This window comes from Thermobia domestica, chromosome 6 (genome assembly GCF_964235325.1).
Source record: "Thermobia domestica chromosome 6, izTheDome1.hap1.1, whole genome shotgun sequence".
Taxonomy (NCBI): domain Eukaryota; kingdom Metazoa; phylum Arthropoda; class Insecta; order Zygentoma; family Lepismatidae; genus Thermobia; species Thermobia domestica.
In genome coordinates this window covers 130,519,306-130,546,859 of record NC_137459.1, presented here as the reverse complement: position 1 = coordinate 130,546,859, position 27,554 = coordinate 130,519,306, and the positions used below count along the sequence as shown (strand labels likewise).

The 27,554-nt window shown below is 38.9% G+C and overlaps 1 protein-coding gene across 2 annotated transcripts in view; it reads right to left on the bottom strand.

Annotated features, from left to right (window-relative positions):
• The window catches only part of LOC145688208 (uncharacterized), a 151,350-nt gene that overhangs the window by 45,401 nt on the left and 78,395 nt on the right, over positions 1 to 27,554 (bottom strand). For both annotated transcript variants that reach the window (XM_081762098.1, XM_081762099.1), the window contains exons 8-9: positions 18,931 to 19,227; positions 1,831 to 2,048 (exon numbers count right to left, since the gene is read on the bottom strand). In XM_081762098.1, the coding sequence (XP_081618224.1) occupies positions 1,831 to 2,048; positions 18,931 to 19,227 (515 nt within the window). The remainder of the gene's footprint in view (positions 1 to 1,830; positions 2,049 to 18,930; positions 19,228 to 27,554) is intronic.

The following is a 27,554-nucleotide window of genomic DNA, read 5'->3' as shown; positions in this document are numbered from 1 at the left end:
TCGGAGCAAAAGATGTTTTAAGAAAATCTTCAGGGAATTGATATCTCAAACACTCCGCTATCTTTTGACAAGCCGACAGGTGCCAATAGTTGACAATTGAGATGGTTAGTTTTAACCTTGAAAACTTTCCGGAATTACTAAAGCTCTCCACTGATGAGAGAAGTTGATATAGCTAATGGTTTTACCAAAACAGACAGGGTAAACAAATACGTAAACCATTTCCTGAATTCCTGTACGTGCTTTTTCTTATTCACACCTTCCTTCACCACCCCTTTATGAGGGTAGTATTCTAGCCATTGACCTCCAAGAACAAATCATGCGAACCTATGATTCTTTGTGTCCAGTCATAAATACATAAATACAGAACATCTGCCTCTCATATGGGAATTCGAAAGAGTTAAGAAAAATAACAAAATTGTATTTTGCGTGGCCAAGATACGCAGGTAAATTTATCATTATTATCATAGGGTAAACATTGCTTCAGAGTGGCCAACTTCCAAGATAGACAGGTGGCCAACTTATAGAGTAGTAAGTAACGAATGTCTTATGGGAAAATGCTGGTTCAAGACGAACTAGGCCAAGATAAGCAGTTGGCCAACTTAGAGAGGTGGCCAAGTTGACAGGTTTCACTGTATATATATATATGTAAGTCACTTAGACGCGGACGATGACACTCAACCCATTTTCACCAAATTTCATGTAGTGGTAATCTTGACCAGATTAATACATATGAAAAATTATAGTGTGTAGGACTTTGGTATTCAAGTTATTAGCTATCAAATTTGGAATTTGAACTTTAACTCAGGAAACAAAACACTGCACATTATTTTACATGCCTACTGAGCTTATCAAGGTCTATCACTGTTTCAAATTTAGTCACGTCGAGACTTTTGATTCCCGAGGTATATGCCATCACTGTATTTTCGATACAGTTTTTCTTCTTTTTTTTAATGCCAGCATCTTTTTGCACCTTTTATCAACGTCATCACCTTTTTGCACTTATAAAAACTTTTTTAGCTCCTTTACCGCATTTTATTCCTGTAAAAATTAACAAGGAACACTCAACAATATCTTACTTTCGCTTCAGTATAACTTTAGGCGAAAGCTATTGAATATGCAGTGGAAAAAGATAGCAATATCAAACTGATCAATCACGGCTATCACCAATCGATATTCTTAAATGCTTTCCTATATACAAATATTTACTTAGTGAGGGGAGATGTAGCCTCATTAGGAACACTGAAAGGTTAAATGTTAAGTCTTCCGAACTTATGACTTAAATAACATTATGTTTGGAACTTGTTTAGGCAGACTTTTTAATACATACGTGAATTTTCGAGTCCTGTTCGTATTGTTTGTATGAATATTTACGGGGCCACGGTGGCTCAGTGGTAAAGCATTCACTTCTGACGCGTGGGGTCTTTGATTCGATCCAAGTTCCAGCCAACTGCTTCATGGTGGACAAATTCCGTCTGCCTGAGTTTTCCCAGGCATTTTTTGCCTTCTTTCTGTCACTTTCGCCATTCCACCATTATCAACACACACTCTCTTTCGGTGCATAATCGCGGGAATGAATATTTACATTTGAAATTTCCACTTTTAAAGGAAAATTTTGCACTTAAAATAATTAGCTCCATTAATTATTAAGAATTCCAGTATAAATTGGCTTTACACGCTGCACCTGAGTGTTACTAAACAGTTAAAAATATAATAAACAATTAGAAATTGATAAGAATGAATATTTATGAGATACAAAGACACAACTAAAGAAATGTGTGTTTTAAATTATCAGTCCTGGTTTATAAAGTCCAGAGAAGCAATTAGCAATACCTTCTTAGCAGAAATTCCAGATCCTTCTCCAACAGCAGACCTCAAATTTCGTGCATGTCGGGCAAGTGCACGTAGTTCTTTTGGGTAAGGTGTAGGGGCACGAAGAAGTCTTCCAGTTTGATCAAGGTCAGGATCAGTGGCAAATCTAATATGTGGGCGAGGCTTGGGATGGTGGTCATCTTTGTACTTGGTCGTTTTCAACATATCACGGGTTGAGTCTGAAACAATAACACACACTATGTAATTTTGATATACAGTACTGGTACTACAGTTACAATATATGTAGTTGCAGCTGACTATTGGGCATTACTAAATTCAAAGAGGTAATTAGACACCTAATATTATTAAATTGAAACTACAGTTAAACTCACAATTATTTTACTGCAAAGTAAAACAAATTGCTGTGAAGACAACAACACTACCAATAATTAATTGTGTTTTGTGACACTATGCCGCAAGCAGTCTCTATTCTATGCTGCTTTTGGAATTTATAGATTAAGCAGCATTCCCTATCCTCCCTCTCGTGGTATGAACTATTCTGGATTGTATTACTTCAGAATATGGATAACGTGAAGATTTTTAAATCTACAACATGTGATTTTACAGTTTATGACCTTGTGAAGGGACGTTACATTGAACTCAGAATGGAACATTTTTACACGTGCTCTGCATTTACCCTTACTTAAAATACATTCACATGATTCCCCTTACAAAAATAAGAGTGCGCACTATTAGTTTTGGTTCGAAATTTGTCACATCTACTTTTTCGTAAAATGTTACAAGAAATCTTTGAAAATTGCTAGTTAAAAATAATGATAAACCACCGTCTTGTAAGATAACTTTATTCATTTGGTTTTCCTATCTTATGTAGTCCTTTAGGTTTTTGAAAAAAATATCTAGTCTCATTTTAACTTCACTTTTATTACAATAATACCATAGAGAAGAAACACACCGAAAGAACTCCATAGATGTACACACACTGAAAAACATTTTGCAGTCCAAACTATGATAGCTAAAATAGAAGGACGGAAAAGACGAAGAAATAGAAATGATCATGTAAATTAGAACTATAGATGACAATGGAGATATTTTTATAAGCAGGCATTTTACCTCAAACACAGTTAAATTATATAGTACAAATAAATAAGTAAATAATCAACAAATTCATATAGTCGATCCCATGCTTCTACCGTAACTTCCTGCAACTATGGTCCCATACATGATACGAATCACTCAACATTTGGCTGGCCTAGTTGCACCATTTTTCACTAAAGTATGAGAATATTTATATAGCTAACTTACGAGTAAGAATCACGCTTCGTGGAAACCAGAAACATAACCACACGTAAAATAACTTGATTTACGCAGACTTCACTATTAGATATCAACATTACACAACCTCAACAGTTAATCAACCTTCGTTTCGCAGAATTTGTTAAACTAGCCTCCACGGACAGCTTGCAAGATCTTTGAAGGAATAAGCGAAAGAGAAAATCTTTGCTACGAAAACTAGCACCAGAAATCTAGAGAAAAAGTTAAATGAGTGCTTGCACCAGGAAACAAACCCTTAGTATTATATTTATCAGTATTTCTCATTAAATATATACCTATCACAAATTGTCTTTTACTTCGGTTCTGGAGCAAGACATGAGGGGGGAAGGGAGCGGCACAGCCATGTTGTAAAAACAGACGAACAAAACAAATATAAAAACTCCATATCTTTTAAAGATATGTATTCACACTCGTGAAACAGAACGTTTGACACGAACATCTCTAATAAACGCCTCACTCAAGGAATAATCTCAGAGGGAGGACACTAATAATTACAAAAGCATACGTAAATTCTACTCTTAGACCATAGTTCCGGGAACTTATTTGAATCAAGTCATTATACGTTCTACCTGTATGATTATAAAATACTCATGCCAGTTATTTCTATATTATTCAAATCGAGTGAACGTACATTTATAATGATTGTAACCTCCTCCCTACACTTAAACTGTGGCATTTTTATCAGCAAATCTAACACAACACTATATTTCATGCTGACAACAATATAATACTTATAACGAATGTGCAAGTGCCTATACAATCAGAAATTACTTCCGCAAAATAATTAATATTAAATTATGGTTCCGAAAAGTGACATAGGTATTTCTACTGCCTATTTTGCCAGATAAAACTGCAGTGTTTTAAAATATTTCTTATGGCTCTTTTCTTCCTTAGAATGGTGTGACTTTGCTTGAAATGTCAATTCTTGCTTTCCTTCGCTTATCTGTTAAGTTATATGTTTCGCCACATACAGCTACGGATTGATATGCAATCTACTTTATCAATACTTGTGATGAAACAAATCTGTTTACTATGAAATTTTCAAATAAAACAAAAAATCTTTCAGTTTAACATCCCATGATTATGCCCTTTAGGCTAAGGGAGACGGATGATTAAAGCAAGTGAATAATGATGGAAGAATTGGTACAATGAAATGTGGGAGGCACGGGAGTAACCCGAGAAAACCCACGGACATCATGATGATCAACACAAACTTTCTTTGCCGGGGCCAGGGTCCCTAAGCACTAAAGATAAACGCTCTACCACTTAGCCACGGTAGCTCCCGTTTACTATGAATCGTCAATGAGATATATCACCGTATATAGCTGCAAGACCACAAGTACTTGTAATAGTCAGTTTTTATAAATATTTCTAAAATATACAAAACACATATATATCATCAAGAAATAATGGAAACATATGTAATTTGAACACCTAAGATATGTGAGGTGGTCAAACTGAAGATGTGTGCTGCGCTTGGCCGTTGTTAATGGTATGTCAAGTGATCAACTGCAGTACGTCAAGCACGGAAGATCGAAGATGTGTGTTGAAGCGGGTTGTAACGCAAAATGGGGATTTCAAACAGCCCACGTTCTGGGTGAGTGTTAAGTCGGCGCAATTGATCTTAGGCGGCACCTGTGTTAGGTATGTTGCGACGAGCACTTGAAGGTGATAATGATCTACGGAACTCATGGTAAAACAACATCGACGAATAGTAATAGAAGGCGGAAGGATTCCTCAATGGCAAGGATCGGTGTGTACTGAAGAGGAAGATACCATGGGCCTACAGCTAGTGCGGCAAGTGACCGGAGAACTCAATCAGCACCTGTAACAGCCTATTGCGATAATCAGAGTTAGAAACGAACTGTATAGTCTGAACATCCGCCAACAGGTTTCCAATTTACAAACCGCTGATCCCAACCAACAACGTTCCACCGATGAAGGGAAACAAGCAATATACTCTGGTAAGTCCTTTTACAACTTATTTCAAACAACAATCAGTATTTTTTGCATGGCAGATGCTCAAAGAAGCTTATGGTTCAAACTGTCTCCCCCTACCGTGAAACATGGTGCCGGTTCTGTGATGCTGTGGCCCTATTTTCTGGTATTCCATGGATACTATGATTATGCCCACAAGGCGTATTAATGCCAGTAATTATGTGGACATTTAGGTGACCACGTGCATCCTATGGTCCAGATGGTGTTTCCAGTCAATGGCGCAATTTTCTAAGATGGCAATGCGCAAATTCTCACTGCTTCAGTTGTTTAGACATGGTTTCATGAACACCGTGGTGAATTAGTCTTCCTTGGCTCGCTCAATCCCCAGATTTCAATGTAAGTGAATACCTATGGTCAGTTCTGGAGCTCAGAATACAGAGCAGGTATCCTTCTCAATCCTCGCTGACGGAACTGAGTGCTGCACTCTACGAAGAACAGTACAAAATTCCTCTGGAAACCAGTCATGCTTTATATGCCTCCATTCCGCGATAGATAAGACCTCATTGTTGTTCTAGGCCGTATTAATCAGCTAAGTTAAATTTTCGTCAGTGTTTGCATTATTTTGATAACCGTCTATAGTTACTACTAAATATACACGAACAGAATCTGTGGCAATAAAACACATCTGTGTCACCGACAAAATCATTTTGTATTCTTAACTTTTTACGTACAACTCGTGTATTGAAAACCAATAGGAAATACCTTCATGTGAAAAAATCAGTTTCTTTATATCTTGAAAATTAAACAACATATTACAAGATAACCAAGAGTCATAGCATTTTAAGCGATGTCTAACGTGAAGCGCTTTGCACACTATGACTTCCAAATTACACAGGCAGGACTGCCAGATGTTGGGGAACGTACACTCATATGCATCCATCAGGTTGTGGTACGTGAGGCTCAACATGACGTCAGTGAGGACAAGTACAATGAAAGGTCTATAACCAGCCAGATAGGGGTCTGTATGCCATGTGAGTTTAAACTTGATAAATGCAAGTGTAGAAGAAACAAAGATGCAAGTTATCTCTACTCATGTGAATGAGGAGTAATACAACAGTTTAATAGGATTTATGGAAGCGGGTGTATCCTTCGAGAATATGCCATGTAATGAAGGTAAAGACTAATGGTCAAATTGTGGTGAACTGGGATAAGAATTCTATGTCAGTGAGGAAATTATTCGAAAAGCACTTCTGAAACTCGGAGATTGCGTATATTGTATAAATAGGGTCGATGAAACTCTGAAGGAGAGACGAATATTTGATTAGTGCGAATGAAATGTTCGTCCAATGTAGTAATCACGCACTTTTGTCAACGCTCAGGCTATGACTGGATTCTATGTTAAAATAAGCCTGGAGTCTAAGATGGGAATAAGTCCTCAACTGCACGTAGCACCACTGGATAATCAGGGAAGATATTCCCTCCCAAGAAGTGATTGAGACGCCAGAAGAGAGATTAATCAGTGGGGAAGATATCGGAGGACTATGGTGGGTGAAGAACGGTTTTATACTGCAACGCATTGAGACCCTATATCGTCCTTTACACATGTGGACGAGCACTTCGTCCAACATGAAGGCACCATGTCTACTAACTACTGCTGGATACTTGTGAACAAGCTTGCGATGCATTTCACGTAGTTCATCACTGCCACGATCTGCACTGGGTTAATTTCACCTGATAAAGACATGATAGATCACTCCCACTATAAACTACCATACTAGCAACAACTGTGAGTGGGAAGGTGGTTTAGAAAATCATCCTGGACGTTGATCCCAATCCAACTATTGTCCTGACAGTTTACAATTGTCATAGCAGATATATTTTTCATCTGGAGTAACAATAAGATGAACGAAACATCCCCAGTTATTTCTTACACTTAAAGAACTGCACACCAACTCTACACGGCGAGTCATGTTGGCCGGTTTTAACTCACGTAGTGCTCACGAGTCCAACCTTTTCACCTTACTGATCGCATAGAACCGCCAAACAACAATAGTATCGTGTATGCTTAACTCTTCTGCAATGGCACTAACACTTTTCCGAGTGTGTTTCTACGGTGTTCCTGAAGAGTTCATTCGAACATGATGTTGGTTGGTGCCCACGGGGCTCATTTTACAATAATGTGTCACCGGAACGAAATTTGAAAAACACCGAATGGTATGATCATTCGCCATTCCTGGTTCAAAAGCACCATTTTTGCTTGTTTGCTTGCTATGTAGAATATTGCAGTTTGAATTCGTACAAAAAAAACTGCTCGCAATTGTTTGTTATTCATGACGCACTTTCGTACGACCTTTTTCAATATCTCCTGACTGAGTACCCCAACCTGTTCGCTGGATGTGTATAGAATTTATGACGTTAAACACCTAACCTTACTCCATCCCCGTGTTGTACTGCTTAGGTGAGATGTGTTTCACCACAGACGTCAAAATGGACATTTCATTCTCACAAATCTATTACAAATATGGGTTGATGATTTAATTTTCACATTATTTTTTCTTTTCAAAAAGTATTAATTGTAGCTCGTAATGCTCACCGTGAATTCATGTGACAATCTCTAATGTCATGGTGTTATGGCTGATCTGAGCCCATGTAGCGTTTAAGTGAGACGTGGTTGTGAGATTCATGTCGGATTGTGAAATGGATGATCGAAAGGAACGAAAATCTGTGTTTAATTTTGTATTAAATTTGGAAAAACGGGTAGACAGACGTAGGAAATGTTACAAGTAGCACTCAGTGATGCACCGATGAGTCCCGCAACGACATTTCAGTGGTTTGCACATTTCCAAGCAGTAAGAATGTCCGTGAAGGATGGTCCTCGTCCTGGTTGTCCGTCCATGTCAGAATGAGGAGAAAACTGGCCAGATCAATGTACTTCTCAGATCGATCACGACTGATTGACTCAATCAAATCATGAGAGTTAAACGTCTCCGTTGGTTCGGGCCATCAAATCTTACACGATCTCGGAAAGTGGTGCGTATAATCAAAAATGTGTGCCGAGTATTACCACAAAAGAGCAGGACAATCGTGTCACTATCAGCAGGGAACTAAAGGAAGCATCTCCAAACGATCCTACATTCCATGTATCATCCCAAAGGATGAATCAAAGGTTTACGAGTACGAAGCAAAGTAATGTCCTCCCGATGGAAGTCACCAGATTTCCCGATACTCAAAAAGGCCTGACAAGTCCGACTCTGGGTAAAAGTGCTAATGTCTGTGATTTTTGACATGTTCAGGATTGTGTATCATAAATTTATTTTATGTGGCCAAATTGTCAATAAGAAGGTTTACACAGCTGTATTACAACGGTTACGCGCCGGACAAGTGGTCATTTGGAACAGTGGAGTTTGCACTATGAGAACGCTCAGTGGCACACTTCAGGAATGCTGTACAACTTCTTAGTCAAAATGTGCCCGTCATATACTATCCCCTTACTTGCTCCGTGTGACATTTCCCTGGTCTCTACACTGAAATCCACCTTAAAAGAGGAACGATTTGACACTATCCAGGATAACGCGACGAAGGAATTCGGATGCATTTCAAAACAGGCATTACAAGACTGCTCCCAAAATTATGGCAACAACACTCGAATCTGTACGTTGATGTAACAGGAAAAGTACTTAGAAAGGAGCAAGCATGGTGGTAAGTCATCCAGTAATTATTGCAAAATCAATCTGTGAGTTAAATGAACATTCCTCGTATATAATATGTCATAGCGCCATTCTTTGCTTACCTTTATATGAACTCATTCCAAAACCTAGACCACCAATGCATCAAAAAATGGTTATGATAAGCGTTTAGTGCTCCAGATACTGCTAATAGCTGGCCAAACAACGAATTCAACTATGTACTATCAGTAACTAGAACACGTTTATAAGAAAATGAAAACCTTGTTATTAGAACTCGTGAACCGAATAGGTCTCTACTTAAGAAATATCAGACAAGTGGCTATGATCACATGTCGGATATTTATTATCTTCATCAGTATTTGCTAAGATCATTCTCAGTCTTAGCAAATACTGGTGAGTCCGTGTTATTCTTCCGACATTACCATATATTTAATTTTCTGGAAAACTGTCTCAGAGGACGACAGTTCAGAAAACTAGAAGCGCAAATAGCACTTAATGACTTATTTGGCACACGATTCGCAGGATTCTACTGCGGTGAAATTCATGGTCTTCCAACAACATCGGAGAAAGATCAGAGATGATCACGAAGGCTGTCATTTGCTGGGTAAGTTTAATATTTACTTTCTTTCTTTTCTTGAGTAGACTGAAAATTCGAAAGAACGTCCTTGGTAATCATCACATATATTACATGCAAAACTCAGTCTCAATAATACAGGCTATATTTTATTTACAGAAACGATACTCCCTACATCTCTCTATAATTTTTCCCTTTGTGAAATTTAATGATAAAGAATTCTTTCTAGCCTGTTACATTACGTATCACTCACCATAAATTGCTTGATCTACGTATATTGTTTTATTCTACAAATTGAAATTCCACGTAATATAGTCTACATAAAAGCCCGTGACCTGCCTATAACACTAAAATCCATCATTAATAAATAATAATAAAAGCACTTGCACACTCAATATGCCTACTAAAAATAATAGCTAATAAAAATAACGTGGAACGATAATATTGGACAAGCACAAACATTCAAACACACTCTCGCATTCCTCTAACTGGGGTTTAATACGATGCACTCATAACATTGTCTATGCTAATGCAACCTTACCTCTTTTTCCATACTTATCCATCCTAGTAATTCAGCTTACTAAATGAATAAGAATTGAAAGATGTGATACTATACAACTGCAAGATTCCCTATATCAAAATTTATTTCCTATTTACCAGAAAACCTTCCAACAAATTGAAGCATATATTCTCTACTTCAAAGAAATTCTGTACAGTGCAACGTAACAAAACAAAAAAAACCCTTTCAGTAAAACCTCAATACTCTTTCATCTACTCAAAGAAAGGTATATCCTATATCAGGTTTTAAATGTCTGTGTCAATTATCTTAACATGCAAGCATACAACTACTACTGAAATATGCAATCAGTTATCGAAGAATATTCTTTAGCAAATACTTACTAATTGGGTAAAAGAAAAAAAAAAGTACAATTACACACTAAATAAAACTAGTGGCTTTAGCTCTGTTCGATCAAAAGTAAGTTTAGTGACACAATTATATATCAATTTTCTTTAGTGAGTCAGTAAATGTCCATCGAGCCAGCTAAAAATAATTATGCGGATAAAGATTTTGTATAAACTCAAAAATATGTCAAATTATACGTATTTAACGATTTTCGTTGAATAAACATGTGTAAAGTTTAATTCTTTTAAAAGAGGTTATCTACTGTTACAGCAACTTCTCCCCAATCAACTCTCCCAACCTCATGTAAATCTTTATGTAAAGAAAAACACAAAATGTCTAGCCACGAACAACAGAAACCATCACAATCTTGAAATAAAACTTGATACTATCTTTGATTTAAAGTAAATATACTAACACTAGTACAGTGAGTATTTTGACATGTATCGGTTGGAATCATAATTTGTCACTATCAGGTTTCACCATTTATACATATATGTACGTTTTATACAAATCTATTTATGGATACACATTTCTCTTACTAACGTTAGTGAAACACACTATTTCAACAATATTTCTTGCTACTTTGAGGCAATGTACGCATAATTCAATTGCATCTTAAACATATTACTCTGTTCTCTCTACTTTTATGTTAAATTTAAGAACAGGAAAATCAATCTTTTGACACACTGAAGCAATTACATTCTATGTAATTGCTCTTAAGTTTTGCTAACGAATAAGTAAGGGTTGTCAATGAAAACGGCCGTTTGTCAAGGGAATATTATAAGGTTGTCAATGAAATCTTGATTTATGAAGTATGAACGTAAACGTTAAAAGCCTTTTCGAGAAAATCGCAAATATTGATTTTCACCCTTCAGCAAATTACCCTTGTTTTGGCGGTAAGAAGAAAATTCCAAAAACGCCCTTAGAGAATCTTATGAAAACTTTAAATTTAAGAATTGCTGTTGGTAGCTGAACGGTGTGGCCTCTAACCGAGTGTACATATTTACATCGGGACAAACAGACGGACTGACAGACGCAAACAATTCCTTTTTTGGTATATAGGAGTATGAAACTTGTAAATCTGTTGAAACCTCGAAAGTAAGAAGTACTCTAAGCCCTCTCTTTAAAATGTCTCGTGTACGTGTTGGAAGTGCAGAGTCACGTGATTATATATAAGTGTTATCACCAGCGCCCGGGTTTCTGAAAAATGCATATGCGAAAGAATATTGCGGAGACTAGTGCATGTTCTAAGGGTATTTGCATTTCTGCATATATTTGAAGTTATAAATCCTGCTAATATACTTAACGTCCTGAATCGTGTGTATTAAATATCCTTTAAGAAAGTATTTTTCCTGGTCTCTGAAATACTCTTATCTAGCATTAGAAAATACCATCTATCAATATATTGATTTCATTCATATACATCTTTCAACAACAGTTGAAACAATTACCAATAAGTGTATGGAAGTTCAAGACCCTCTACGAGTCACTCGAACTTGTTAAAGAAAACCTTTTTTTAAAATTTTGTCCCAGGTGGAAGTGGGAAAAAAAAAGTTAAGAGAAGTTGAATAAGGTGTTAGTTCAAATCTAGAATTAGGAAAGATCAAGTCAATCAATCTATACATGTGTGGGATTAGTAAATCTTTGCAAGATAAATGTTTCGAACTTCTAGTGCCACTGTATAAATATTGTGTAATTACGTTAGTTGTTGTTGGAAAGTCATTTCTGGCCCATCAACTTATTTTAACACACAATACACAAAGTTTGACATCAGAATATCTTTAAAAAACTCCCAATAATGTACTGCAAAAATTCATTCTGCACATAAGTATTGTAAAACGAATGAATCTGAATTGAAAAACGCTTATTCTTAACTGCATTTTATTTATAGTACATATTTTCATGTTTTTAGTGCATATAAATCCAGGGCTAGTTATCGTGGTGAAAGTGAATGGAGTTTGGTGAAGATAAAACTAATACGACGGGTAACTTTTTGGCACAAGGGCAGAATAGCGAAGAAATAATAGAAGAAAAATACCATAAGAAAATGGATTAAAAATTAATAATGAAAAATAAAAATTAATAACTGATTTCAAAATAATAGGAAAACATGAAATATATAAGTTTACAAAAAAGGGGAGATAAGGCACAGTGAAAAATATTTCGAAGATGTAATTCCACACAATAATGTATATTATAAAATAATAAAGAAACTAGAAAAATAAAACACATGGGAAACGGAATAAGTGTAGTAAGGTAGGATATTACAGACAATTAAATCTAAGAGTGGTTTGTGGATATGATAGTACTGTAAATGTTGAGTTGATTTTCAGTTTAACGTCCCGTTCAGCAGCGAGGCTATATGAGACGTGGACCTACTGATTAACGTGGAATCCGAACCACATGAGCTCCCGCCGGGAATTGAACCCGGGTCTCCCGCGCCAAAGGCGCGTACGCTAACCGCTTAGCCACGGAGGAGCTCAGTACTGTAAATGTCTTGCGATATCTTTCTGGGGGACATGGAAGAGTCTGAGAGAATGAGTTATGAAGTTCTTTATGTGGAAGTTGTGGTCAAATTAATTACCGCGATGGATTATGCGTTCCGGGACAGGTAGATCGGAACTTTGAGCTTTTGGCTGCGAGTTGAGAGAAGTTATTTCCATCAATATTAAAAACTGGACAATAGATTATTTAAGGATAAACATTTAGCTAGAAGAATCGATACATCCGAAAAGTGATCGTGGAAAGTGTATGTCATCTTAGTGATGGGTTGTTGGAAAGTTCAACTCTTATTGATATGTAACAGATTGTAATCTGGTTTATGTGCACATTTTTTGGTGAAACTGGATCTTTCCGAAGACCAGTTCTCGTTGTAATGAAATGTGGAAACCTCCCAATCAACGATTTTAAGGTGGGTCGGAGAAGCCTTTTCAGCTTCAGTGAGTGAGTGAGTGAGTGACTAGGGTTTAATGAGGACGTCAGCAGCGAGGGAATGTAGATCACTGAGCTTTCGGCATCTATGGATATTTAGCCTGTCACGTATGAGAAATGACGTCCTTCGGTGAGCACACTACCAGGGGAAAGAGAAGAAGAAAGGAGTGGGGAAGGAAGGAAGAGGCCTGGGACCTATAAATTAGGTACCACCCCGGCATTTACCTGGTGTTAATGAGGAAAATCTCATTCAGGATGGCTGGCCTGAAAAAAGCATTTTACGCTTTTTTTCGACAGAGTGCCTCCGCCGGGAATCAAACCCGGAATCGCTCGCACCGAAGCTATTTGTTCTTGTTTAAATCAGTACGACTGCTCAAACTCGGACTGTCTGAAGAAAAATTTAAAAACGAATATTGCAGAAGTTAATAAACATACTGTTGCAGAAAACACAAAAAAGCTAAAAGAAAGGGTAAAAGAATAAATAAAGGAAATAAAACGGAATAACAATAAATAATAAACAATAAAAAGTGAGAATAAAAGATACAATTGCAGAAGCGATAAACAAAAGAATAAAACACCTCAGAGAACGAGAGCAATCTCAGATGCATGGCAGTTCGTGACGTTTTTTGAGATCTGAGTATTCAGGACATTCGATAAGAATGTGCTGAATACTCAGCGGGACAATACACTCCTCACAATACAGAGGGTCCAACCACGCAGCAAATAACTATGTGTCAGATGAGTGTGTCCGATACGCAAACGCATCAGGAGTACTTCATCTGATGACTAGGGCGAGAGGAGATGTGCCACTCTCCTAGGAGCGGGTTAACTGCGTTTATTTTCATGTTCCTGGTCCCAATCCACTTGCGAATGAGAGCGTATCAAGGTGTGGAAATAGCTAGAGATCGGAGCGAGGAAGACTATGCTACAATGCAACCACGGCTAAGGCGGCGCTCTTGGCAGCTAAGTCAACACGGTCGCTTCCTCGAATGCCGACATGACCTGGCACCCAGCAGACGACGACGACGACACAAGTGTTGTAACTGTAGCTGACGGCACCTCACAAAAATGTCTTGAACGAGGGCGTGCTTATTGAAGACATTCTGTGGGCTCAGAACTACACTCTGAGAATCGGTGCAAACCAGCACAGACGTAACGAAAGCGTAAGCGCATGGTCGAGGGCAAGCTTAACTGCTGTTAATTCAGCAGTAAATACAGAACACAGGCTATGCAGTTAGAATTCTGAGCTTCCCTCCTTGGTGACAAAGGCACAGCCAACAGAATTCCCATCCTTAGAACCGTCCGTATAGAACACATTACAATTGAGGAACTGGTGTAACAATGCTGCGAACTCCTGCTGGTAAACCTATAAACTGGAGTCCGATTTAGAATGCAAAGATAAGTATAAATCCGAAATGAAATGAAATCTTTGAGTTTTACGTCCCACGGTTATGCCGGTTAGGCTAAAGGAGACGGTGATGATGAGTGATGAATGAATTGGTGGAATGAAGAAAGTGGGAGGAAACGGGAGAACCCCGAGAAAACCCAAGCACACGGTGTTTGTCCACCACAAAGTTCACTTGGCGGGGGCTGGGATCGAACCCGGGACCCCAAGCACCAAAGTATAAATCCGAGTCCTGGTAGATGAAGTAGCTATGGTGAAATAGTACAAAAGTGAAGCAGCTAGAGAGAGGGCCACATGAAATCGTTCAGCGAAAAAACACGTGCACGGATGTACCATGCGCGTATAGCGCGAGGACGTGCAGCATAGCGCTCATAAACCGGTCCACCACACACAAAAATCTACAGGAAAGGTCAAGAATACAACGCACATGAGCAGAATAATTCAAGAGAAGTCTTCCACGACGATATGCTAACGAAGGTCCGTTGGCTTCAATATAAAGGCTGGCACCAGTAGCGAGGCGAATACCCATGTGGTGCACTGGGTAAACTTGTCGCAGCAAAGAACGAGCAGACCCATAAGTAATATAACTATAGTCTAACTTGGACCGGATTAAATTACGTATAAGCAAAGGAGAACAGAATAGTACGATCACCACCTCACGTGCGGCGGGAAAGGACACGAAGATTCAGAGCGCAGAGACAAGAGTACTTAAAATAACGAATGTGCGGTGCACCACGTCAGTCGACGGTCAAAGATTAGACCAAGAAAACGGACAGTATAAACGAATAACAAATCAGTGCCAATTGAGATACAAGTCCGGATCAACAATGCAAGTGTGCTGGCAGCGAAAGTGAACACATTGATATTTCATGGCGGAAAACTGAAAATCTGTCTCATTCGACCAGCAAACCAGACGATTGATAGTCAGCTGAAGCTGTCAGGTAATGTCGCAAAGCGACAATAGATCGTCAACATAAAGTAGACCACGGACAGGAGCCTGGACTTGCGAAAGAACACTGTTGACGGTGACAGCAAACAGCTTGACACTAAGGACACTGGCTTGTGGAATACCATTTTCTTGAACAAAGCGCTCGGAAAGACGTGAGCCCACACGCACTCTAAATGTCGCTCCTGAAGAAAATTTAGCCATATGCCCACGAAGACCCTAACCATATAATTGTTTCAAAATACCATAACGCCTTCTTTAAATCGAAAAAGATACAAACAAGATGTTCGACGCTGACAAAGATATCCTGTATTTGCCCCTTGAGATAAGCGAGATTGTCAGTAGTGGATCGGAAAGAATGAAATCCACTGATAGTTGTTCAAGAGCGAATTCGATACCAAATACCACACCAGGCGCTTGTTAACTATGTGTTCAAGCACCTTATAGATGCAGCTTGTGAGAGCAATAGGACCGTAGCTCATGGGGCTAGTTGCGACCTTCCCTGCTTCCAGATTGGAGGAATCAGAGCCACGCACCAGGCGGGTGGAAAAAAACTCATTTACCCAGATGCACTGTACAGTTGCAATAATGCAAGCAGAGTATCGCGGGAGAGGTTGCAGAACATAGCGTAGGAGATACAGTCAAGCCCTGGAGCATTACTGCAGGATTCACGAAGAGCAGAATCAAACTCAATTAGTGTAAAAGGGTACTCGCTGCTGGCGATTCGGAAGTTTAACGGGTTCCTCTCTAGCCTTGCCCGAAAACGAGCAAAACGCTGCAGCGTTGTGTGCAGACGCAGATATAGACCCAAAGTAGTTGAGTTGAGTTGATTTTAGTTTAGCGTCCCTTTCAGCAGCGAGGCTATATGAGACGTGGACCTACTGATTCACGTGGAATCCGAACCACATGAGCTCCCGCCGGGAAACGAACCCGGGTCCCTCACGCCAACCGCTTAGCCACGAGGGAGCCCAAACCCAAAGTAGTTACCCAGAGTGTTAGCTATCTCTGAAGGGTTAGTCTCTAGCACACCATTGAGAGATAAAGCGGGCACATCAACAGAAAAATTAGTACCTGTAAGAGAGCGAACTCAACGCCACACAGTAGACATTCGGGGTTCTACTACTAACGAACGAAACGTAATTCTTCTAGCTTTGGCGCTTCGAGAGCTTGACAGGACGTCGAGCCCGAACACGCAGAATGAGGAAGTGATGAAGATTTCCGTCAGTTGGGTGACGGTTAAAAGCGTTAAGAACTCGCCGACGAGCCAGGAGAGCTTCATGGATTTCCGAAATTTACCAAGGAACATGCCGGCAGGGAACTTCGCCACCGCATTCTGAAACGGAACCATGACCAGCATCAAGAACAGTCTGCTCGAAATCCTCTCCTACAGCAGCTACAGGGAGATTAGTACGACAATGAAACTCACTGAGCTCGCAGAACTCACGCCAGTCAGCGCACTGCAGGTTGAAACGGCAAAGAGGGAAATGAGAAACAGGGAGGCTTTCGAGGAACAACGGAAAGGTCAACAGACCAGTACTGCACGTGGAGAGGTCGACATAGGAATACGTGCCATGGGCAGTGGAAAAATGAGTAGGACTGCCACCATTAAGGATGAGCAATCCACTCTCTTCTAGAAATTCCGTTACCTGACGGCCACGATCGTCAGTACGAACAGTGCCCCACAGACGGTGATAGGCATTAAGATCGCCATCAAGACTGGCGGCTCAAGCTGATGATGAGCTAAAGCAAATCGGCGGCCGTGAAGACTTCAGAGTGAGGAATGTATAAGGAACAAATGGTAAGCAGGCAAAGGAAGTAAACTCGCACCGCAAGTGCTTGCAGTCGGGAAACTATGTGAGTCTGTCAAGAATGAAGAGAATCAGAGACCACATACGGCCACGCCACCAGCAGCATCTGGCTTATCATATCTATACATCGTATACCCAGAAACAAGGGAAGACTGAGTAGGCTTGAAATGTGTTTCCTGTAAACAGACAAGTACCGCTGAGTGGTCAAAGACCAGTTATGTCAATTCCTCAATGTGACTACTGGAGCCATTGAGGTTGCATTGAAAAAGCGTCATAACGGAAGAGATTAACGTTTAAGGCGAACTTTCCCACATGAGCCAAGCACAGTCCACTCTTTATCCATGAGTTCGTCTTCTACTGTCCGATTTCAGAGAAATTGCAGATGGCTTACGAACAGGGGTAGATTTCGTTGATTTTGTTCTCTTTGGAGAGAGAACCGTATCGTTGAACCGGTGTATATTTTGGCTAAATTTGAGATCAGCGATATAAGGTGATCGGCGATGAGTGGGAGTACGCCGAAGAACACCAGTAACCGAAACATGTGGGGATTTTAGGGGTTCACTTGTCGATGCAATTGCAGTCTTTGGGTCGTTACGATTCTCAGGGACAAAGTCCGTTTAGGTGGAAACGTCGAATGTCTGAGTAGCCACAGCTTTCTTTTAAACGACAGTTAGCGTTCGCAGCAGAGATATTCTCAACCACGTGTTATCGGATACGTTTCTCACGTTGAAAGGCTTGACAGTCCCGAGACCAAGCAGAATACTCAAGCCTTTCAGTTGACACAAAAGGGCTTGGTCGCTGTACAAGGTTCCTCACCATGACTATCCTGGCCGCAACTAGCGCAAAAAGCAGAACTCGAATTACACGACGTGCTGGTGTGGCCGAAGTGTTTACATTTGAAACAGCGCAGAGGATTGGTAATATAAGAACGGACCTTAAGGTGATAATAACCAGCGTTGGAGTTCACCTGACTTCTTACTTTTAATGCGAGCTACTTCTATAACATGCTGGTCAGCTAACTCTGATTTAATCATCTCCTTGGTGGCATTGAGGAGGTCGCAACACGATCTCACCCCTTGAGAGACGTTCAGTAGATGGTGAAGTTCTACTGACACGTTCACCGGTCCAACTGTAGGCAATTTCAGTAGCTTCGCTGTTTGCTTCTCGTCGAGTTTCCGCCAATAAAGTGTTAACCATATAGCCAGGAGGAGGACTGACAATAACTTAAACTGGAGATAACAGATGAAGATGTACCTACGCACATTTATGGAAAATAGTAGTAGTACAGATTAGTAAACATTTATGAACTAAGATACGCATATTCATAATGATATAACACCACTCGCAACAGGAAATATTAAACTTACCTTCACCATTCTGATCTCTGACTATAGATTGCGGAAGCATAAAACATGTAAGGACTCGTTGCTTAGTTTCACTGGAGATAACAGATGAAGATGTACCTACGCACATTTATGGAAAATAGTAGTAGTACAGATTAGTAAACATTTATGAACTAAGATACGCATATTCATAATGATATAACACCACTCGCAACAGGAAATATTAAACTTACCTTCACCATTCTGATCTCTGACTATAGATTGCGGAAGCATAAAACATGTAAGGACTCGTTGCTTAGTTTCTACATCATAGTCGGGCTGCAAAGGCACAAGTGGTTGGCTCTGATTGTCTGATAACCAGAGTGCTGCTAACTCATTTAGATTCATCATAGACACAGGCAAGTTAGTTAATCGATTTTGACTCAAATTCACGACACGGAGGCGTTGTAGATGGCCTATTTCAGCTGGAACCTGAATCAGCTTATTCGAGCGCAAACTCAGGATTGTCAGACTGCAGCAGCTGCCAATTTCTGAAATAAATAACAGTAATAGTTTCATGGTATTGTGACTATTAACAAAGTAAAACATTAATTCAATCACTATTTAACTTTCGACACTAGATTGCTTCTTCTGTATCTTATCCATTAACATAATATATTAGGATTATTTAAAAACTTCTCGGAATAATGTAAAAAACACCTGATTTACCTCCGAACAATTGCCTTCATTAGTCAACATGATCTTCTCTTAAAACTTATAAAACCAGTCCAAATATGTTCTAAAGTCTTTACACAAACGCGGAAATCAGATTTCCCCAAGCCCACAAATCCTCCCCCACTGACGATTCTTGCTCTGAAGAAAATCGGAGTTGAGGAAGAAATATTCACAGATCATTTTACCTCAAAATACTGAAGTAATGATATTTTGCAGTAGACTTCACACACATGGTCTTTTTTGAAGATGGAAATGTGATGGAATCAGAAAGTTTGACTGCTATTTCGTTTCTGAAATATAGTAGTGTAACGATGTCTCACTAATGACTACGAATCGATGCATAAAATAAGGCTGAGCTTCAATGGACATTTCCTTTCTAATCAAAAGTTCTAATTTAATGATACTATCATGCAGAACTAGTCTTCAATACAACAGTACCAAAATTCTCAGAAAAATATTTCTTAGTTACAGAGATATAAAGTTCCACAAACAATGCAAAATTGCGTTGCTTGCGTCACGGCAACAGAAACAAACTGTTCTGGCCTGACGTCATATATCGGTTCCTCTCTCTGGGCCGTATTGAAAGCTTCAGGGAATTCTTTCATATTGCAGTTTCTTACTGTAAGCTACAAATAAATTTAGTGGAATAGTGAAAGTGATAAAGGAAGTAAAATACTTACTGTATATAAAAATAATGTGTTAACAAGATCTATTCTCCTAGTTTAAAATACATTAAAAATGAACTATAACGTTCCATCATTACAAAATTTTAGATATGTATAAGCAGGATTATTTTATTATAATATTAGACCAGAAATATCAAGAGTTTAATTACTACATCAATGTAAATGAAAAATATATCACGCATAGATTGAGAATAACTCACCATATTATAGTTACAAATAAGCTTTTTCTTTATTTTGAAAATTTGGCTTCGAGTGCTTTGAAAGATCAAGTTCATTGGCACCTATATAGTTTTCCCACTTATAACTGTACATATTGAAAATTTGTTGGCATACATATTATAAATGTAGTAAATCTCCTTGCTATTATATTACGGCTATAAATCAACATGCACGGGAGTGCATGGCAGCCAAGTTCCGCTAAGAAAATGAAAACTGGCCTGCACTGCCGTAAGCATGTTATACACGAAGAAGAGTTTAGGGTAAAATCGCAGATTTCGAGGCTTTGTAAAACAGATTCTATTAAAGGTACAAATATGAGGTTTAGAATTTAAGGAGATACCCGAGAGATGTGCTTATATAAGAAATCTCATCCTACCTTCAACCATTTTTGAATACTGTACCCCTAAAATATGCAGTTTTCAGGCTCACTGACTCACTCATCAAATTGATTAGGTACTTTCCAATGAGACAGAGACGTGAAATTTTGCATAAAAGTACCTTATGACTTGGCTATGGAAAAAGTCCGAAATGTGAGGAATATATTATGGGAAATTTTTTTATGAGCGAAAAACTGTCCTTAGCCAAGCAGAAATCGTTTCACTCACTCACTCATCACATTGGTTAAATACTTCTCAATGAGATAGAGACGCGAAACTGTGCATAAAGGTACCTATAATGATATGGGCATGGAAAAGGTCCGAAATGTGAGGAATGTGTTATGGGAAATTTTTATAGGCGAAAACTGTCCTTTGCCAAACTCAAATATGTTAATTCTCTCTGTCATCAAATTCATTAGCTCTTGTTGAAAAGACAGAGACCTGAAACTTTGCATGAAGGTACGCTATAATGACTTAAATATGGACAAGTCCGAAATGTGAGGAATGTGCTATGGGAATATTTATGGGCGAAAAACTGTCCTTATCCAAGGAGAAATCGGTTCACTTACTGACTGACTCACTCATAGCATTGACTGGGCATTTCCAATCAGATAGAGGCGTGAATCTCTGCATAAATGTACCTTATAGTGACTTGAGTATGGGAAGTGTCCATTATTTAAGTAATGTGCTATGGAAAAAAAATATGGGTGAAAACTGTTCTTAGCCAAGCAGAAATCAGTTCACTCACTCATTTATCACGTTGATTTGGCACTTCCCAGTGAGATAAGATATGAAACTGCATAAAGATACATTATAATGACCTCACTATAGAAAGGGTCCGAAATTTAAGGAATGTGCTACGGGAAATATTTTATAAGCAAAAAATTGTCCGTAGCCATCAGGTACTTCCCAATGAGATAAAGATCTGGATGTCTACATAAAGGTATCTTATAATGGTTGACTATGAAAAATGTCCGAAATTTAAGGAATATGCCATGGAATATTTTATGGGTGAAAAACTGTTCTTAACCAAACAGAGATCGGTTCATTCACTCACTCATCATTGATTAGATACTTCCTAATGAGATAGAGATGTGAAACTTTGCATAATGGTATCTACCTTACATAACGTCTTGAGTATGGGAAACGTTCCAAATTTAAGGAATGTACTATGGGAATTTTTCATGGGCGAAAAACTGTCTGTAGCCATTAGGTACTTCTTAATGAGATAAAGATGTTAAACTCTGCTTAAAGGTACCTTATAACGGCTTGAGTATGAAATTTGAGGAATTTGCTATGGGAAATTTTTCATTGGCAAAAAACTATCCTTACAATCAGAAATCGGGAACGGTTCCGTTATTCAACACATCATGTGCATAGTAATAATGTTGTCAATCGTCCGAGTGGTCGAGTGGATGCTCTCCCCGCTGTTGTATTGGCTATCACGTGCGCCTTTGATGTACGGGGTCCCGGGTTCGATTTCCGGTGGAAGAGACTTCAGAATTTTAACTGTCCTCGACGTTTCTCTGTTCGTGTCTCTGTCGTTCCAAGTTAATCGAAAAACGAGCTAAGCTCACTGAGAAAATTCCATTATCCGGACATCGGTATATTGTACAAATATACGGGATCCTTATGTTTACCACAGAAATCAGTACTTAGCATACGTTATCTATATGCTACATACGTACTGCCCTCTTTCCCGCTTAGATATTACACCATGTATTTGCAGAATGTCTGACATCTAACAGTCTTTCATATATTACATACGTATACGTACAGTATGTTACGTACGTCAGCTATAAGTTACATACATCCATTTGTATGTGAGTTCTTGACCGCCTATACCTAGGTATACAGTTCTTTCGTTCATACGGAAAGTACGTTTATTCGTAAACACAAACAATTTGTTGAGCAAAGCAATATATTCACGTTTAAAAACTACACACGTGTTACAGTTTCGCCAACTAACACTTTGGCTTCTTCAGACACTATCGGACACATCAGTTAGTGTCTGATTATGTCAAAGTGTTAGTTGGCGAAACTATAACATGTATGTATTTTTTTTAATGGGAATATATTGCTTTGCTCAACAAATTGTTTGTGTTTCAATAAATACAAAGCAAAGCTTCTACTTATGGAAAATATTACGTTTATTCGGAACACTTATACGTAAAGTATGTATAAAATATACTTTTTCAGTTATACCTTTAGTGTATGTTGTCCAAAAACAACATTTACACATATAACCTACGTTTCTACGTACGCCACATACTTTTTTCTCAGTGTGCGAGTATAACAAGTGAAACCTAGTAATAAGTAGCCAAGCAAGTTAATGAAACATGTTCGGTGAATCACTTTTAAAAAAAAGTGGGCTTAGGCGCATACATACTGCAGTGAATTTCGTGATTGAAAACCCAGACAAGGAAAGCTAATATTTTTCTTTTTTCGGTGAATATTTTTCCTTTATTGTGGTCATTGGTATTAAATAGATATTTAAATTAAATTGATAAGTAAGGGAATGCAGAAGTGGGGATATTCAGAATTAATGACATTTTCCAAGAAATGAGAAATCCAATTGTTCGACTTTTATATGAGATACGTTGGTGGCAAATATAATTAAGTTTACAAGTTATTTGAAATTTGTATATCATTGGAAGGAAAACCCGAGGCAATATGAAACTGCGCAGCATGCGCGTCACGTAATGAACTCCGTAATTTTGCAATATGGAAGGGTAGAGAACAACTACCTATTCTGAAACACCAGCCATGTCTAGTGATGAAGCATCGAGGGTTCAGCATCAAGGGTTTGGGGCCCTGTTGATACTCTTCGTATTTAGGTAATGAAAGATGAGATGTTAGCGCTCGTGATTTTGTAGCTCGGGTAAATGAATTAGAATCTCGTTTGGACATCTCTCTCTGACAGAATTGAATAGAATAAACCCTACCCGCTGGTCTAGTGGCTAGCATGTGCGCCTTTATTGTACGGGGTCCTGGGTCGATTCCCGGTGGGAGAGTCCTTGGGAACTAATGTTGTATGTGACACATTATGACTCCTTTAAAAATGTACAATTCTAAATTTAAATCCAACAGTATGAAACAATTGAGAATCCCAATATACGATATTGATATGGTGAACTACAAAAAGAAGTGAAATCTGAACAAAAACATCAGAGGTGCAAAAAGTGCAGCCAAGTTCGTGAGCCTCAAAAAGTGTTGAGATGAGGATGGATGAGCCACTGCATCTGAAACGAACAGTAGAACTTGGCGCGAGGTGTCTAGGAAAATGATGTTAAGGAGCCTTAGGGATAGTGGTCTTGGGAGTGGTGGGTTTCGGGCCACCACCAACCTTAGTAATATCAACTTCGCTAAGGCGCATATACAGTATACTGGAGTAAGATTGGTGGTTTACCCAGATAAGGAATACTTATAATCCTCCACGAGGTGTCAAGGAAAATGACGTTGACGAGCCTTAGGGATAATGCTTGTGAGCGTGGTGGATTTGGGGGCCACCACCAGCCTTGGGGTTGAAATGTCCCGGCCGTGAAACTAGGAACAGACATCTTGGTGTATTCGAATATGTTAAACACCTCGCGCCAAGTTCCAGTGTTCGTTTCTGATGCAGTGGCCAAGGAACTTGGCTCATCAATCCTCAACTCAACACTTTTTGAGGCTCACGAACTTGGCTGCACTTTTTGCACCTTTGGTGTTTTTGTTCAGATATAGCACTTTCTGCACCAAAAGCTTTTAATGTCTTTTAAAAACTTCGCTTCCTAGTACATTCTTCACATGATTTCTACCAAATACTGTACATATTAGCAATTAGTCATCCATCACACATCACTGCTACGACTATGACTATTCTTATCTTAATGTTATGAGAATCGTATTACATAGAGTATTGTTTTCTATATTTCCACAAGGGAAATGCTTTCGTGGTCACCACAGTGGTTTAGAATTGAAGAAAGCTGTGACAAACAGAGGCAGACAGATGGTTAGGCTGCCGAAAGAGTACCATGAACAAAAGCAGAGCTCAAAAATGTTTCTTCTGACCTAGGTACTAGTTCTCAAAGCTAACAATAATACAAATACAATTGGATACATGGGCCTAAATGTTTTGGGTTAAAATTATCTAGGCTCTAGACTTGTACTTCCAGTCGCCATGACTACCTGACGCCTGAGATGTTTCGATCATGAACAAGCGGAATATTAGCTGGTAATTCATTATGTATTACACGAGTTGTTACTTTAAAACTTCAACTTCCTCTTTTCAACAATCTCACACGATATAGTGTTCAGAGAATACAAACACATTTATAATTTTTCTCTCGTCGGCTCTGAGTGTAAGTAATGTTGGTATATGGTGGTAAACTTGCGAAAGGTTAGTTCGTGAAAGTATTGTGTTTTGCAAGTTTTCTGAGGTCCACAAGAGAAAAAAAAATGTTTGAAGAGTTTAACCCATTGTTAAGTTTCGTTATTATAGATTGGTTTTCCTTCTACTGAATTCATTCGCTGGAACAAAATATTGTGTATATTACTCGTGATGACATTTAAAATATTCGTGATCAGAGGACACGGTGAGTCAGTGATGGAGCTCTCACCTCTGGTGTGAGGAGTCCTTGGTTCGACCCCAGACCATGTGAATTTGTGTTGGGACACGACACCGTGTTCGTAGGTTTTCTCGCGATTCTGTTTTCTCCCACATGAGCATTTCATCAATTCTATTATAATAATTCATTTTCATTAATCATCCATCTCTCTCAGCCTACAGGGCATAAACCAGGGAAGTGGAACAAGAAATTTCATTTCATTCAATAATCAGCCAATTGAGACTGGTTTGTTTTCACTACTTGTTATCATATCTGCTCGGCTGAGATGTTTATATGTTGATTTATATGTTAACTCACGAATTTAAAACACTTCAAATTTAAAACAGTCGATATATAAATGTTCACATGGACTAGTATAAATATATTACGAGTATCTTCCACTGGCTTAAAAAAAAGTAAGCGCGAAAATATTATGGTAAAATAATATTGTTAGTATGTAAAGTAGTTCGATAATAGTACTGGAGGATTCTCATAATGCTCATGGACGTGATTATCAACTTAAGTTTGTGTGTCCTAGTATTGAATTCAGTAGAGGATTTAAATTATCTTTATTTTGGAAAAGTTCTTTATTTTATAATGCAATAATAATAAAAAGTGGAAATCTCCATTGACAATCCAGAAATACAACATAGTGCAGTTTTTCCAATTTCATCGTCCACTTCACAGGCCATCTTCCAGACTCTCAACCGCAACTACCATGTGGTATAAAGTTTTTTCTTTGCTTTTTATTATAAAATAGAATGTTCTTTTGCAGATTCCGATTGATGCCACCTTAACATCCTTGGGCAATTTTTAATATTACGTCATATATGACGCCAATGTTTTAAACCTCTAATTTACATACTAAACGCTAATGAATGAGTTAAAATCTCTGTAACACAGCAACCTTACACAGTAAGAAGACAATATTTGACAGAATATATATAGTCAGACCCTTCCACAATTTGGGACATTTTAGTGACCATTCCTGGTATGGGAACAATATAGTGACGTCACAATTTTGGAAAAAGTATTTATTCAAAAATGCACTTTAATAATTCGTTATGAACAAAAGATTGAAACAAATTCGACCAAACTAAATGAGACAGAAAGGATAAATATGTATGTCCCTTGCGTTCATGAGTAATAATAGACTGTGGCTTATACACTGACCAGCCAGAACATTATAGCCACCTACTTACTATCGATATAAACCCGTCCAGATGATAGCAGCGTCACCTGCCGAGGAATGCCTGCTATTCGGACACACATACGGTGCATGTAGTATCAGTGAGCGTACTGCCCGTGCGTTAGAATGGGAGGCGCGCGAGCCATCTGAGTGACTGACGGCAGATTGTAATGGCCCGGAGGCTCGGCACGAGCATTTCGGAAACTGCACGACTTGTCGGGTGTTCGAGGAGTGCTGTGGTGAGTGTCTTCAACAAGTGACGAAACCAAGGTGAAACGACGTCCAAACGTCCAGGGTTTGGGCAGCCCCCCTCAACACAGATGTTGGACGTCGTAGGCTGGGAAGACTGGTAAAACAGGACAGGCGGCAAACTGTAGAGGAACTAACATTCGACTTTAATGCTGGCCAAGTACAAGTGTGTCTGAACTAGGAATGGCCAAAACCGGTTTTTATAAAAACTGGTTTCTGGAAAAACTGAAATCCGAAAAACCGACATTTCGGTTCTCCAAAAAGTTTTTTTTTTTTTTTTTTTTTTTACCGAAACCGGTTTCGGTGAAAACCTTTGGAAAACACAAAACTATTTCTGTGGAAACGGATTCGGTTTCCGGAGAACAACGAAACTATTCTGGTCAGAAATAGAACAAATGTTGAAAAAACCGGAACCGGATCCGCCGTAAAACCGAACCGGTTTTGGAGAAAACCGAAACAGTTTTTTGAAAATTTTCAAAAACCGGTTTCGGTTTCTCTAAAACCCGAAAAACCGGTTTTTGTGCCCACCACTAGTCTGAACAAACAGTGCACCAAACACGAAGGGCCTCCGCAGCTGACAACCGATACATCTGCCAATGTTAACACAACGATATCCCCAACTACGACTGAAATGGGCAGGTGACCATCACCAGTGGATCTTAGCGTGGTTGCAGAGCATTGCATGAACTGATGAATCCCGATACCTTCTTCATCCTGTCAATGGTAGGGTGCGAATCCGTCGTCTTCTAGGGGAACAGCTCTTTGACACCTGTATTGCGTGACGTAGAGAAGCTGGCGGCGGCTTAATGATGCTCTGGGGAACATTCACGTGTACAT